Source organism: Phaethon aethereus (genome assembly GCF_964289735.1).
Source record: "Phaethon aethereus genome assembly, chromosome: 21".
In the NCBI taxonomy this organism is placed as follows: domain Eukaryota; kingdom Metazoa; phylum Chordata; class Aves; order Phaethontiformes; family Phaethontidae; genus Phaethon; species Phaethon aethereus.
This window is the reverse complement of record NC_138597.1, coordinates 5,624,322-5,639,860: the sequence shown is the minus strand read 5'-3', so window position 1 is coordinate 5,639,860 and position 15,539 is coordinate 5,624,322. Positions and strand designations below refer to the sequence as shown.

General features: G+C 47.7%; 1 protein-coding gene across 1 annotated transcript in view; it reads right to left on the bottom strand.

The window, feature by feature from the left end:
* The window catches only part of SAMD11 (sterile alpha motif domain containing 11), a gene marked incomplete at its 3' end in the record, with an annotated part of 125,080 nt that overhangs the window by 32,149 nt on the left and 77,392 nt on the right, over window positions 1-15,539 (bottom strand). The window contains exon 6 of the mRNA XM_082009342.1: window positions 6,351-6,443. Coding sequence (XP_081865468.1) covers window positions 6,351-6,443 — 93 coding nt within the window. The remainder of the gene's footprint in view (window positions 1-6,350; window positions 6,444-15,539) is intronic.

Sequence of the window (15,539 nt, the reverse complement as noted above, 5' to 3'; positions counted from 1 at the left end):
CCCAAAAAACTCATGAACAACTTCCCCACTCCTCACCTCCCACCAAAGCAACAAGAATTGCATTAGAATAACACAAAATTATCAGCAAGCTCTCTACCCCCAAGGTGGCAAAGAGGACAGGCAGGATGAGAGAGTTCACTGAGTTCTCACCCTTTCATCTCAGGGGATGCAAGTTCTTTTTTTCAACTAATACCTGATCAGACACGCATCTCTTTCCCTCACCTTTCTGAACGCCCACAAGGACACAATGATGTCAGAGAAGTTCAAACACCCAGTGTAGGTGATGCTGACAATCGCACAATAGGCAGCAATAACAGTCCACCTGCCCGGTTTTTGGGGGCAAGTCACAAAAGCAGGTTGTTTCAGATCTGTACACATGGCTAAGCACCCCGAAGCCATTAAAATTACACCCAACACGCCTACCTCTCCATCTTCCCGAATGACTGCACAAGCCAGCAGCTTTGAGGAAGGCCCTGCCTGCTCCCTGGGCAGTAGGGATCCCACTCTAACAATCAGGGAGATAAAACCATGGAGGCTTCTGTTTACTGTAAGCAGAACTCAGAGTAATTACTGTTCTCTGCCTTGGCGGTGGCTGCTCTAACACTATTTTATCTTGGATCTTGCCCACAGGCAAAACCTTTTCATTACTCAGAGAGGAACTCCCAGTAACAATCTAAACAGGCAGAACGGAAGGGAGGGAATGGGCGGGCTCCCCCCATGCTGCAGTCACAAGACCACCGCTGCGTTCAGTGAATGACAAGACCACCCTACCGTGTGCCCCAGATTCATGCTCCTTCATCCACCTCATTTCACAGACAGAGTCCCTCAGGGCTCATGGCAGGTGACTCTGCTGCTAGACGGGCTCCAAATTCAAGGTGTTGGCTCTGAGCACAGGCCACTTTACACCAGCGTCAGCGCTGAAAAATATGCAGGCGCTGGACAACTTGCTGGGAAAGGAGCTGTGGTTCTCAGGTGAGAGAAAGGCCCCTAAGCTAGCTATTAAAAAAGATAGCTTGTGGCAAACAAATACAGTGCAAGAGACAGAGTATCTGTAAAACATGGCCCTGCCACAGTAGCTTAGGGACTTGTTCACTTCTGCCTTGGCCAAAATGGGAAGCCATTAACGGCCAGTGCTGTCTGCCACCAAACTCATTACACAACCAAGCATACAGGGACTCAGATTTTGGGGATGCAACCTTCACATGTCGTAATGAAACCAGCTCCTCCCCAAAACATAGAAGTGGCCAATAATAATAATGAAGAGTCTGAGCTGCACAAAGTTTCGATAAAAAAGGGTTGCATGACTGGCTTCCAAGGCACTCTTCCTTTGCAAAAGGGAAATTACTTCAGTCCCCTCCAACTCCGGTCAGCCGTTCAGCTCAGCAAGGATTCTCAATCAGCATAGCAATTTGTGGCCATAGCTGCTACCACTGATCTCTACCCCAGTGACATGTATCTGCATCTCAGGGACCACAGTCTTCCTGTGTAGATCACAGGTTCATGGCCTGCTTCACGCTAGCTAGTAGCAGGAGCTGGGTCCCCACCCCGTGCTGTGTGCAGCACACTTAGAAATCAGACCTGAAAGCGGGAGGCTGCACAAGAAGACAGCCATGCCGTGCCTGCTCCCTCCCACTCCCCGCCTCCGGTACCCAAGCCTGCAGACACCAGTGGAAGGAGCAAGCAGGGGGGTGGGGAACAGAAGTCCCTTCCACGTCCCTTCTCGCCAGGTCACTCTGTGGGCCAGATTCCCACACCCTCCTCCGCTCTCTTGCCACTCCTGCCACCTCCCCCAGGAACGAAGAAGTGCACCAACTGTTTCAGTTCCCTTCTGATGCTCTTAACCAAAGGTCTAAGGAGCAAAGCCGCGTGCCATAGACCTGATTTAGAAAAACACCGAATTTTTTTTTCTCCCCCCACAGCTGTGTCATTAGAGAAAAAAGGGAGGGGGGAGGGGATTTAATAACACTTAATTACCATAAACCCTATCCGATCAGCCGCAGAGCAGATTTCAGATGCAAGGAGGGGAGGGAGAATAGGGGTGGCAAAGGGAAGCTAAGACGAAGGAGGAGTCCAGGGAAAGGCTGGATTTCCACACTTAAAACTTGGAAGATTTCACATGACTCAGCCAGCGATAATTCCAGCTTTGCTGGAGCTTTGCTGTCTGCTTTTGTCATTACCAGGGGGTAATGCAGGAGACTGATCTCGCCAAATCTCTTCCAGCCGCCAGGTGTGAAATGGACCCTGGCACGGTCATTGGGAAGGCACAGCGGGCATCTGTTGGGCCTTCACACTCTCCAACATGCCTCCCTGCTTGCCTAAGCCAAGGGGTGCCCAGCTCTCCCACCCGCCACCAACACTGCAAAGTCCTGATGGTAGCAGCCACAGGGAATTCAGGTGCTCGGAAGATGCAGGTTTTCTGCTCAGCCTGAAGAACTTGGCATTGCTGCACAGCCTTTTCACCAAGCTTTTATAAGGCTCACCCTCCCCAAGCAATCCCAGACGACACAGGAGCACCCAGCCTGTCCATCTCCTTTCCTTTGCTAGAACAAACCCCTGACAGGCTGAGGCTCCCTTTACTGAACCACAGTAAAAGCTCAAGGAGCCTGCTGCAAAAGCATCCCCCCCCCAAGGTTCAAAGCCAGGTCTTAGTCAGCAGCTTTAGGGTCTTTGCTGCCTGAGCTGTCATTTGCCAGGGCAGAGTGGGCCCGGGCCCACTCCCACCATATTCAGCAGTGAAGTGGTTAGCAAGAATGGGGCCAAACATTGCTGCTTCATCTGGTCTAACTGGACGGCTGCCAAATCAATCAATCAACATATGGATATCTGCCCCCCCCCAAAAGGAACAAATTGACAGAGGCTGGATCTGAATTGCTCAGCTGTAGCCCAGTTCCAGTCTACTTGACTAACCAAAGATGCAGTAAGATTTTGTTTTGTTTTAAATGATCTACAACGGCAAAGAAAAGAGAATGGCAGAAGGAGCAGCATATGAGGTCATCAGCCCACCCCAGGGGGCAAGTACAATATTGTTCCCTACGTGTGTTTTCCAGCACTTAGTCCAGCCTAGTTTCAAATCTTCCCAAATGAAAAGGCTACTACTCGATTTATTTTTCAGCAGTTCAAACAGGAACGAAAACACTCTTACTGATTTTCTCTTTTTGCAATCGTTTCATTTTATTTCACGTCTCAAGGTATCGGAGAAACAGATCTCCAGACATGCTGTTGCCGCAGGAGTGAGGGTTTTACTTGGGGAATTGTCTCCCAGGGAGAAAGCTTCCTCCGTGACCTGCCAGCACAGCCCTCGCTCCGAGCCTCTGATATGCTCGCATTTCCATATTAGACGCGAGAACGTTCTGCTCTGTTTGACAGCAGTGCTGGCGCGGCCCTGTTTCCACTGAGATAGGGCTCTCTTTTGATCTCTGGCGCGCGCACTGCGAGCATTGGAAGGGGGGAAGGGAAGGTTACTGCTTCCCCGCTGGAAGGGTTTCCAGCCCTACAGGTGTTTTTTCACTCAGTCAGAGAGAGGGAGTGATTTACTTGGCTGCCTCTGTTCTCCTTGCCTTGTCAGGCGCAGCCACAGCAGCACGAGATGTGCCGCGGGCACGGGGTCACTTCTCCTCTTCAAAAGGCTGTTTCAGAGACAATGCAGCTGTGCCCTGAGCAAGAGCTGCATCCAGGGCCAGCATTCAACGGAGAGGGGAGAGCCCCCACCTTGAGCTGTACACCACCGCAGGAGAGCGCAAAAGGCGCAGGACCAGCACCCACACAAGGCACACCACCAGGCCGGAGGAAAAGGACGGGTGCGGCCAGGGAGACGCCGCAGACCTGGCTCCTAGCAGAGGACAGCGTGGGGCTGCACGGGCTACAAAACTCCAATTGGTCCTTGTTTCCCTTCCCTCTCCTAAATCACAAACTTCACTCACAGCATCTGTGTCCCAGCCAAGCTTGCGGCTCTAGCACAATCCCACACTTTACAGTACTACTCTACAGCAGCAGTTCCCAAATTCCAGGTAACTAGGAAATGACTTGTCACATAACGTGGATCCTTCTGTTTCCAACCAGCTCCTTAGTACAGAGCTGGGAACAACAGGGATCGTTTCCCTCCTGGCCCTCCATGGCATCCATGCCACTGGAACGCTGCCTGACTGACGGCAGGATGGGAAGTCTCCTGGGAGTTCTCAGCTGCAAGGTGCTCTCACTGTTGGGGCTTAAGACACAGAAACTATATCCCCTTCTTTGACCCCCTTTTCATAGCAGGGGATGGGTAGAAAAAGGCCCCAAAAGCACAAACGTTTCTGCCCCTATTCAGCCCCTCACTATTGTGATGGTATTCCAGCATCAGCACAGCCTAGGCTTAAAATGCCTGCCACAGCACTGGAGCAAACAGGGGTTCCCCAATGATCTAATATAGTAAAAAAACAGGTAACATGGGAGATTAGTAAAAGGCCCAGCTCAGAATTTCCGTTCTGTCTCACACTCTTTTTGAAGGGCAGGGAAGGCTTTCTGAGAAAAAAGTGGGAGTAGAAAATGAAAGTTTGCTTTTATTCAGGGCTTCCTCGGAACCCCGCTCTCAATGAGTTGGGAGAACCCCCGAGTTACGCAGAGTTAAGGAGCAGCATTTAGATCCTGAGTGCACACTGCAAAGCCAGGGCTGCTTATCTGCCTCACACGGCACTCAAACCACTCAACGAAACAAAAATGGTGGGAAGGCCAGAGGAAAAGAAACAGAATGGGATCATTTGGTCCTGCTGCTCCATGGCAAAAACATCAATTTGTGCAAGTTCACCCACTTTATTAGGGTGAATCCAAATGCAACAGTTTGGTTTCAGATGGCTTGATTAAAGTTTAGCTCATTCTCAGCCAGGCCACACAGGTTGCTGTTACCTGGGTTCAGTTCCTAAGCATGCACTGTCTTGGAATTACAAAGGATACAGACTCAGCAGAAACAGCAAAGATGACAGCAGGTGTATCAAGTGTGTTTGCAGGAGTCTCATACCCCTATATAACAAGTGTGTTTCACAGTCTCCAGAAGCATCCTGCTGGAACTTGCCTGCACATCTACTAGAAACATTTCAAGGATAACAGGAACAGGTCAGATGAAGAACATCAAGGAAAACAGGTAAGGAGTAGCAGGATATAACATTCCTCTTTACACCTTTCAGAAAAGCCCAGTGAAAAGCTAAGGTGCTTTTACTTGTATTAAAGAGTTAACAGGCAGGAGAGGGTTACATGAAAGAAAAGATTTAGTATGTTCTTAGGTAGTGTTAGCAATATCATATTAAGTGACACTAGCATTCAACATCCTCTCAGAGTATGCTGGCTTTCAGATCATAATTTGGGGACAAGAAGTCAAGGAGAAACAATATACAGGAACATTATGTGAAATTAGGATGCAGTACAGATCCCTACAATATATCTTTATATAGCATAATATAAGGTATATAGTTTAAGAGGGCTTCAGGACAAACTGCTGCAAAAAAGTGCCCTTTGAGATTCCCTGGACTGGTTATTGAGAATATATACACCTTGAAGAGTCTCAGCTGCCGGACTCCAAACCCATGAAATAGGATCTAGCTTCAGACAGCTAGTCTGCTTTCATTTTTAAATTTTTTTTAGTGGCCAAAGAGTACACGTTAAGCACAGTGACTGAGATGGGTATTACTGACAGCTAATTAGTTTGAACTTAACAACAAAGTCTTTAAGTGAACGGCCTGCAAAACCTCATTTATGCAACCTGGAGACAAACTCATTAACTGCAGGCTCCATTACCCACTCCACTTTGCCAGTCATAAAGAAAGTTTAAAAATCATGTTTATAGAAAAGAACCATAAGATAAATCAGGATATTAAAAAAAAAAAAAAATCCCTAAAGAGAGAAACCTTCTGCAGATTCCATCTCTATAGGAACAGTGCCATAAATGCATAAGACAGAACTAGGCAGCCCTATTCTCCCTGCTAGGCTCCTTTTTTTTCCCTTTAAAGGAACAGATGCCAGCATGATAAGCCTGTGTGTATCTTTTGTATTAAACATGTAATCAAGACATTCTGCCTGAAAAGTAGAAACACCCCTAAAATCCACCTCAAAAGCTGCAGCTTGCTTTTTTAATCATAAAACAATTATTCTAATTAAGCGGCAATCCCTTTCTTGCACTGCGAGCTTCCCTCCGATTAGATAAAGAAAGCACAGCGCACTGGTAGCCTCCTTCATGCACCCTCAGTGCCGGGTACTTACAGCTCCCACACCACAGCCTCTTGCAGCCCTCCCTTCCCTCCCTCCTTAATTTCAATTAAGTTCCACTCTTAAGAAAGGAGAAGAAAGGGGAAGGGGATGGGGGATGAAGAAGCAGCACTTACCCTTTGGGGACTCACTTCTGGCTTTCTTGCTTTCTAAAGGACACTCACTGCTGCTGTTGGGAGAACATACTCTTCTCTTGCCTAAAATTTCATCTAGAAGAGAGATGAGAAACCTGAGTATCAGATAAGGTTGTACTTTCCTCTTTGCAGAAGCAACCAGAGAGACTTTGGTATTTTGCTTCTCTCTCTCTCACACACACACAGACACACGCACACATATATTACAAGCAGAGGAAAAAAAATGAAAGTAAGAAAAATCATCATCTTGAGAGCTTTGATCTGCTTTCCTAATCACGCAGTCCAAAAGCACATAATGACTATTCACACACTGATCAATGCAACGTTTTAAAGCAGTAAATTCTGAATCCAGTTGATTTCCTTACTGAGTTTCATCATTTGTTCTGTTGCCTTTTGTCCCCCTGGTGTTTCCACTCCTTTCATGCCCTGATGCAAAGCAACTGGGGGAGAGAAAAGGGAGGAAAAAAACCACCACACACACAAAAAAAAAGCACAACAGATCTCTGAATCTTCCTACCACAGTATCTCTCTCTCTCTGCCTCTCTCTCTCTCAATCTCTCCCCCCCCCCCCTCCGTTCCCCCCCCCCCCCTTCAAAACCTCAAGGTCCTTAGCAATCTTCCCCCTCTAGATTGTACGGAAACACTCAAGCCTTTTGCATTACTGCAGCCCTACAAACCAACACAAAATATCTAATATACAATTACAGCGTCCCCGAACAGATTTAAAATCAATATCCTCCCATAATAATGCTGGGGAAACTGAAAGCATGATGTTGCATATGGGCAGGAAGGAAGAGACTGTTTGTCACTGCAAGCATCAAATTCTCATCTATCACGGGCTTGTTAAAGATGCAGCATCTTAAAATAAAATTAAAAAAAAAAATCTCACAAATAAGCACCATATTTGAGCAAGTATACGTTGCATCTGCCTGTGAGTCAACATGCATGCAAAGCTTCTGCAATTTGCCCAAAGTGTGTTGCCTAAGAAAGGTTACAAACCCCCTCGGTGCTATTTATAAGAATAACAAAATTATTTATGTTCCAGGGCACATTTAAGCCAAGCAACTGTCCCTCATACTCAGAATCACTCCACATTACTCTGAATTCAGCTAAGCAAGCCCAGGTTCCTGCCTTGGCATTGTATTTATCAACAGATCCAGAGCACAGATCTGTGGCTGCCACAGGCTGAGCAGCACCAAGAGCAGACAGTTAACGTGCCGAGGGCAGAGCCTGCCAGGCGATGCCTTCATCCAAAGCGCAACTCTGGAACTGCAAAGTTGCAAGTGGCATTTCAAGGTTTTAAAGAGCACAGGCAGCCTCCGATCTCATCTTGCCATGACCCTGTCACCCAGCCTGTTAACAAAACTAGCCCTCAGAGACAATCGCAGGGGCATAACCAAAAGCAAAGCAAATACAACAGAGCAGTGGCAACTGGAAAGCAGATGGGAAAGGATAGAGTCAGCCAGTGACAGCACTGAAGTTTTCTCAGCACTTCACATCCCAGGTGTTCAGTCAGCCTTTCAATACAATTTTATCAATCCTCCTGCCTCAGTTTACCCTTTAAATAACTTCTCCAAAGCCACAGAGAGCATCAGCTTGCCGAGCCAGCATCAAGGCTAAGGAAGTACCTGGCCACACAGCACAAATAGAGCCACAAGGTCCCTCCCCACAGAACGCTTCGTTCTTCAAGTTGGTTTTCCTGGAAATGTTAGTCCGATGCTGCAAACTCTCAGCACTGGAGGCCAAGATCATATATCCTCCTCAGAAATGTTCTCATCTAGGATGTGTGGCTTTGAAGGAACAGAAGTCCCGTTGCTCTGCTCGACCGTCCCAGCCTGGGCAGGAGGCAGCAAAAACCACCAGGGCTTTTTCTTATTTAGTTCAGGCAGAAGAAACTCCATGGAAGAACTGGTGACAGAAGCACCAGTTACATGTGACAGCAGTTAGAATATGAGCAGTGAAGATTCCTTGATTTCACAACTCTGCCAAGGTACCTCATTACCCTCCTATCACTCCTTCTCTCTTGCTATTCCACTCCCACCCCCACACGCCCATCTGCCAGCAGACATTCGCTCTGACTAGCACCGTGCCCTGCTATTCCCAGACACGTCAGCAGGTTGCAAGTCCCATCTCACTCCCAACCGGCTGCACTTGTGCAGGGTAAGACCAAGATCGCGCAGTAACTCTGAAGCGGCACCAACTCCATCAGACCCACGCCCCACCACTCTCCAAAACACCCATTTCTCAGCACACACACAAGTGAGCTGGCAGCTGCGTGACCAGTCAGGTGTGACAGCCTGCCATCACCAGCATGCCACGGGGAAAGGTCCCAGATTTGATCTTGGCCCTCCAGAGAGGTCCCACGTTAGTGTATTAGTCTCCAGCATATCTGCAGCATTCTCCTTTTGGCATCTCAGGTTCACATTGTACCAAAGCATCAAATCCCACACACTCAGTTTGTATTTGGGTTGCCCCCCAGCAGTTTTTATGGCAGTCAGCGTTAGATCACAGAATGAAAAATTTCCACTTCCCCCCCCCCCCTTCATTTAAGGCAAAATGCTGGGATGTTTCAGAGCCTGCCTCTGCCCCCAGAAGTGTGGGGACTAAATCAACAAGATATACAGTAAGCAAGGAAAAGGGAATAATTATAATCAGTAGCCAGTATGGAGGCACAAAGATCTCACAATCCGCTCCAAATTTACTGCGTCAGTAGGAGAGCACAAGACCGAATATCAATCTTTTTGATTCCAGTCCAGTGTTCATATGAAGTCATACCCCCCTCAGCATTCCTAGCTGCAAAGCAGGGAGGAGGCAGGTCACATTTTCATTAGTTACCCAGTAAACTCGCAGATTCTGGGGTACAACCTAAATGGCAATGTGTTTGTTTTACAGCACCGATCCTTTCCTCTCTACAACTTAAACCATATGCACAGCTTTGGCGTAACACTTACACCAACACTTTGGCTAAACACGTGCCCTTTTACAGAACCCTATACTCCAAATTCATCCCTTTATGTCTGCATGCCATTCATCCAACCGTTCTTTGCACTCACACACAAAGAACCAGGACGGTGGTTGAAGGCATTGGGATGGGAGCATCCACAGTCCGTCTCCCCCTGACTTCGCAGCAGCAAAACCAAGTATGTTTTGCAAAGACTTGGCAGTGTAGCTTGTGAGTGTCTTACCACCCTCACAGAGACAGGTTGTGCATTTAAAGTACATTGCTACTACTCACTGACCAGAAAGCCAAAAGATAGCCGTTTGCTCAGCCCATGCACCTGCAAAAGGCAGCACTCCACCTTAGACAGAGGATGGGGAGGGATAGTTGTGGGGGGCTTCCCCGCACTCAAATTCCTGCTTTGGCTTCCCCTCTCCTCCCTTCTACAAAACATTTCAGTTGAAAGGAAGGCAAATTAGGGCAGTTTTGTAATATTAAAGCTGAAAATGAAAGACATTATCAGTAGGACTATAATGTTATGAAGCTAGGCCAGGCAATAAGGCATGTAAGGAGTGCTAGAGGAACGTCTAAGCATACTGCTCACTTACTGCCACAGCCCTGACCACAGCCACCCCACCCAGGCCTCACATGCGGGTCCCCAGATCCTGCATTACATTCAAGGCCCCTGCTAGCCTGACAAGGCAGTACAGAAAGTGATCCAGAGGGGTTTTTCGAAACCAAGTCAATTATTTTCCCTAAAGACCTAGACATCAGAGTGGATTTTTTCACCCTCTTTCATGTCAAGAGAAAGTCCAGCACTCATCTGCTGCACTTCTACAGCGAAACATGAATATAGACATGTCAGGAAAGTAGGTCAGCTGGAGAAGGACAGCATTTCTGCCTGCATACAGAAGTATCACCCAATGGCTTTGCAACCATGAAGAGAAAGGATGCAGGTATGACACCATAAAATAAGCTTGTGTAGAAGCCAAGGCAAGGTGGCTAATAACTAAGGTTATCTTATCACAGCCCTGTTCGGACTTGAGACACACTGATTAGAGGTGGAAGTGTCACCTGGAAGTAACAGTGCTTCCTACTCCCGCACTGCCTCTAATCCTCAGCCTCCCAGCACTTAACATAACTTAACAGTCGTGTTCACCAACACATCTAAGAATCCCAAGCCTCATTATCGGCTTTGGAGAGAGGACTTGGGAGCCTAAGTCAGCTGGGAAGATTAGAAAACCTATCCCTAGGATTCCCAAAGAGGGAGGGACTTTACCTCCACTCTTTACAAGGGAATCTGCAGCAGAGAAAAAGCACCAAAGACATAGACTGCATCAGTGGCAGGGTGAGAACTGAGCCCATGTCCCAGTGACTGAGCACATGGTTTCACCTGGAAAAGGGAAATGAACAAATATGAGGTGGTCGCAAAATATTTGCCCTCCCAATGTTGTTAAATGGGTGGACTATAGAGAGTCCCAGTTACGGCTGAGGGACTGCACCAAGTTTTTCTGCACTGTGTTATGCTACAGCACAATGGGAAGAGATCAAGACCTATCTCACACTCCCTACCAGTATCATTGGTTTTGCTCTGAAAGCTTCTTGGACCCAGAAGTCCTGACTAAACAGAGAATCGAGCCAACTTACATGGGAAATCACCCAGGCTCAGATAGCCAACATCTAGCAAGAAGAGTCTACTTTTTTCACCTCCTTTCACATTATTTTAAGGAGGAAAAAAATTCTCCCTTGCTCTTAACTCCCCCATCAGACTTAAACCCTGGAGATGACAATTCCCACTGACCAGTCTGAAATGTCTTGGCAGTATCTCAGTTTATTCAGCTCTCTCCTTCCCTTTGGCACAAACAGGCTGCCACCAGAGGAGCTGCTCTGCTGAAACAACTCTGGTGCTCCAGCCCTGCTGCTCAGTCTGTTCCTGCGCTGAATGTGACAGGTTTGCAGGGACCCTGGAGACTGACTTTCCCAGCGATGAGCTTGTGCCTTTGTAAGAAGCAGCACCAGCTTGCTGAGTCCCAGCAGGCCCAGAGCTGCTCTCAACAAAGGCTGGCGTACGAGGGGCCACGCAGTAGGCTGCGTGCAGCAGCGTGGAATCTGGCTGCACATCGTCCCCGTCCCTTGCCAGCGGGAATCAATGAAACAAAGGGAGAGTGAAGCACAAGGTCATGGGAATAACGGGCCATAATTTAACTGAAGGCAACAAGAATGGAAAAAAAAATATTGGGGAAGCTGGGGGAAGAGAAGCAGTGGGCTTCTGGGACTTGGGATTCTAGAACAATACAAGCGCATGCCAGCTCATGGGGCAGGGTTAGTTCTAGCAAGGAAGGGGGAAATACCTCTGGATCTCCACAAAGGGGATGTCAAACCAGCTGCAAAATAAAGGTAGCATCCGCCTCCCAGCAGGTCAGCTTAATGGCTTTAGGGACATGGCAGGCAGCAGGCTTCAAACTTAGCTATTGCACTTTATTGTTTCTTTATGTCTCCACATCTGTATCTATTCGTTGGTTGTCATTTAGATTTAGATTGCAAGCTCTCCAGGGCAGGAAGCATCCTTTTGCTAGCTGCTGTACTAGTCTTAATAGTACAAATAGCACAAGCAGCAGAGCAAGACGGGCACTCCTGGTTCAGGACTCTCCCTAGCCTAAACCAAGGTACCTGCAAACGTTCCCTAAGCATCACGTTTCAAGTTCCCTGTGACAAGAGACTCTTGGAAACAGGAAGAAAAACAGGAAACAAAGGGGAGGGAGGAATGGGAAACACTAATGGTCTCTTACTGCAAAACAAGGAGGATGCAATACGGGTAATCAAAGGTTTTTCTCTTTCCTGCCCACTTTGAAAGAACTTAACTTTGGCAGACCAGTTGTGCAGTCACTCCTCTCAATACCAGAGAAGGACTCCAAAAGGCAAGAGTCAGTGCCCATCACTCACTGATCTCAATGCATTACATAGAAAGTAGCACCCCAAAGGTAGGCCTAGTGTCGCTAACCCCTTCATAAATGTGAGTTAACTGTAGCATATATGAAAGCTGCAGGAACACGCAACAAGACAGTAGTTGAGTAGAAGGATTCCCAATGTATAACATAATCAACCATCCTCTCCTAGGCATGAGAAGCAGCCTGCATCCCCTTTCTCAGCTCTAACCACTAGGCCATCTGCCTTTCCTCCTACCATGCAAACAGTATCCTGCTACTTCCCACTTCCTTGTGCTCACTTGCCTTGCATAGCTGGAGCTAGGCACCTAAAAGGACTGTCCAGTATTTCAGTTCCCAAGGAGTGAAACAGAGGGAGGTGCAGGTCATGCTGGAACCATCCTCCTGGCTGTCTGTAATGAGGCTGTTTATTAGAGAAGGTGCATCAACACCCTCTTGTCTCCCAGATTTTTACGAAATTCATTTTTTACAGCATGCAAGCCATAGAAAGGTGGTAAATATTCATAGTATGAAAAATGCTCACGGAGAGGATATACTGCACTTGAGAGATCTGAATTAATTTTATATGCTGCAGAACGGCTTTTTAGCAACTGCAAACTTACGAATCCCCACTCTCTTCCAGAAAAGACTTAAGGAATGATGCTGGGAGGGCGGGCTAGAAGTCCAGGCCTTTTGGAGAATCACTTCCTAGCTCTAGAAAGGAGCATGTTCTAGCAGGTATGACAGGAGAAGGGAGAAGCTTGTTAAATCAGAAGACTTAAGCACAGTTCCAGTAAGGATCAGGTTTTTCTTGAGGGACCACAAACCTTTCAGGCAGAGGTCGGTTGGCCTCAATTTATGTATCTGTGATAAAAAGCTATAAAAACGGGCATCATTCCTCTGAGGCAGGTACCTCCTGCAGTCCTGGGGAATACCATACAACACTCAACCATGCCAAAAGGCAGGTAAGGCAATGCGGCAGGGACAGCACTCTCATTCCTCTGTGGGCTCCTAGGTGCTCAATCTTCTGTGCTCTGTGCCAGCAACCTGGTATTCCCTCCAACATCCAGGACAGCTACTCCACCTCCTCTGGCTGCCCCTTCTACAAGCATCCCAGCCTTTCTTTAGAAAAGTGAATGCTGAAGATCGTGATTTCCAACAGAGCTGCTGGTGGTGCTGTACCCTTAGCACCATTTAAATGTCCAATTTCACTCATTCAGCCCCTGAAAAAAACAGCACTCCCCCACCCTGTGACAGCTTTGACAGCCAGACTCCTTAATTCCTTTTTCTTATTCCCTTAATCTGTCATCTTTATCAGGCTGGGGAAGTGCCAGGCAGCATGCAGGAGCCCCGGCCCCGATCAATCTCCACATTACAGCTGACAGAATGGTGCTAATAACTTATTGATCTAATGTTTGCCAAGCCCCACTGGGGCTGAAAGGCTCCCATTGATTGGCTTGAGGGAAGGAGCCTCTCAGCTGAGAACAGAGAGGAAAGCCTTCAAATTGTCTTCTTCCCAAGGAGCTTGGAGATGGAGGGAGGGTGGAGAAGGGAGAACAGGGAAGAGGACAAGGGAACTAAAGGGAGGAAGAGAAACAGAAAGGAAGAAGAATGCATAGGTGAGATGGGAATTAAGAATGGAAAAGGAAGCGGGGGAGGGGGAGGGTTTGAGAACCAAAGAAATACAATGAGGAGGGAAAAGAGCAGGAAAGCGGAGAAGAGCAAAGCAAAGCAAAGGAACTGGGAACATACATATTGTGCAGAGATGAAAAATTAATGAAATAGGCAGGTGACCCTCTTCTTGCTCACAGCAAATCGTTGAAGTCTTTCCAACCCCCAGCCCTCCATCCTAGGACAGCTCCTCCCAAGTCTGTTCACGTCTGATGTAAAGCATGCGGCACTGCTGACTCCCCTGACCAGGTCTGAAACCACAAGCTTACATCTGGGGAGAGGGCATCATTAGGACACATTCCAGTTTATTAGTCTGTTCCCCACAGTGATATACATGCCACTTAACCCTTGAGAATCCCCACCCATCTTAATTTGCACTGAAGAGGCTAATAACCATAGAAAGTCATCAGACATGCTTCGCAGAGGGAAAGGAGTTGAGGGTCTTTCCTGTGCCCCTGTGGGAAAACCTGGGCTTATATGTATATGCAGAGACAGTAAGCAAAAAAAACACCACAAAACCAAACAAAAACCAAAACCAGCACATGACCTTTCACAAATTATAGTAATGGTTATCATCATCTTTTCCATTTGCCTTAGAGCAGGCCAGTTTTGCCAAAGGGTACACATGTTGGAGCCGTGCTGTAAGGCAGGGACTGAGCTCAAGGGGCTTCGAGAAAAGGCAGTCATGGTTACACACTACCCTGGCAGGCTTGCCTGCCCTGGGGCTCTAAAATGCACAGTGGTCATTGTGGTCAGGTCTCTTTTCCTGGTGGACTTCTCTCAAGTTTATCAATTCAAAAGACCGGGTCAATATTTTCATGTGTCTCCTCCAACACATCTCACCCACACACACAGCCCTGCACCCCTTTCTCTTCAGCAGGACTTCTCCCTCGCTTTCACCAGAGACCTCATGAAGCTGTGAGCCATAGAGCACCCTGCTGATTACTTGGAAGAAACAAGGAGCAGAGCAGCAGTTCAATGCCTGCTACCTAGGCATCTAATCACAACACAAGCTTTCCAGCTATGGGGAGCTTGTGAGGGGACAGTGTTACCCCTGCTGTGCAGCAAGAGCAGAAGTCTAGGCTTTGCAGGACTAAATCCACAGCATCCAAACCTGATGACACAAAGATACACACATGCACTGGAGCAGGAACAGTGTCAAAACGCTGGCTCTGAAGTATCAACTTGACTAGTGGCAGGGTCAGGAGGCACGACTCACTGCCTCTTCTCCCTGTGCCTCCACCCAGCAGCAAGCGAGTGTGGACACATTACAATCTGTACTGGATTTCTATATATATAACATCAGAGAGATGTAACCGCACCAATGATTTGTTTTCGGCTCTTTACTAGCTGCCTGTAAGGCACCTGGGAAAGGAGGTGGAAGCAGGGGCGGGGAAAAGGTTATTTTTGGAAGCAGGATAATCTTGCTCTTCCTAGAGCTGCAAGGAAAGGAAGAAAGAGTCGGTGTTTATTTCAGTTTCAAAGCCACAACATGTACTGGCCATGAGTTTGGTGGCTGATCCAACTGCCAGAGTGATGGACTCATTGTCCTGACTATGGCCAGTGTGCCCTGTTCACACCAGGCACAGGGGAGGCCAAGCTGTTTAAGCTGCCATGGTGTGCCCTGTCCAGCTGCGG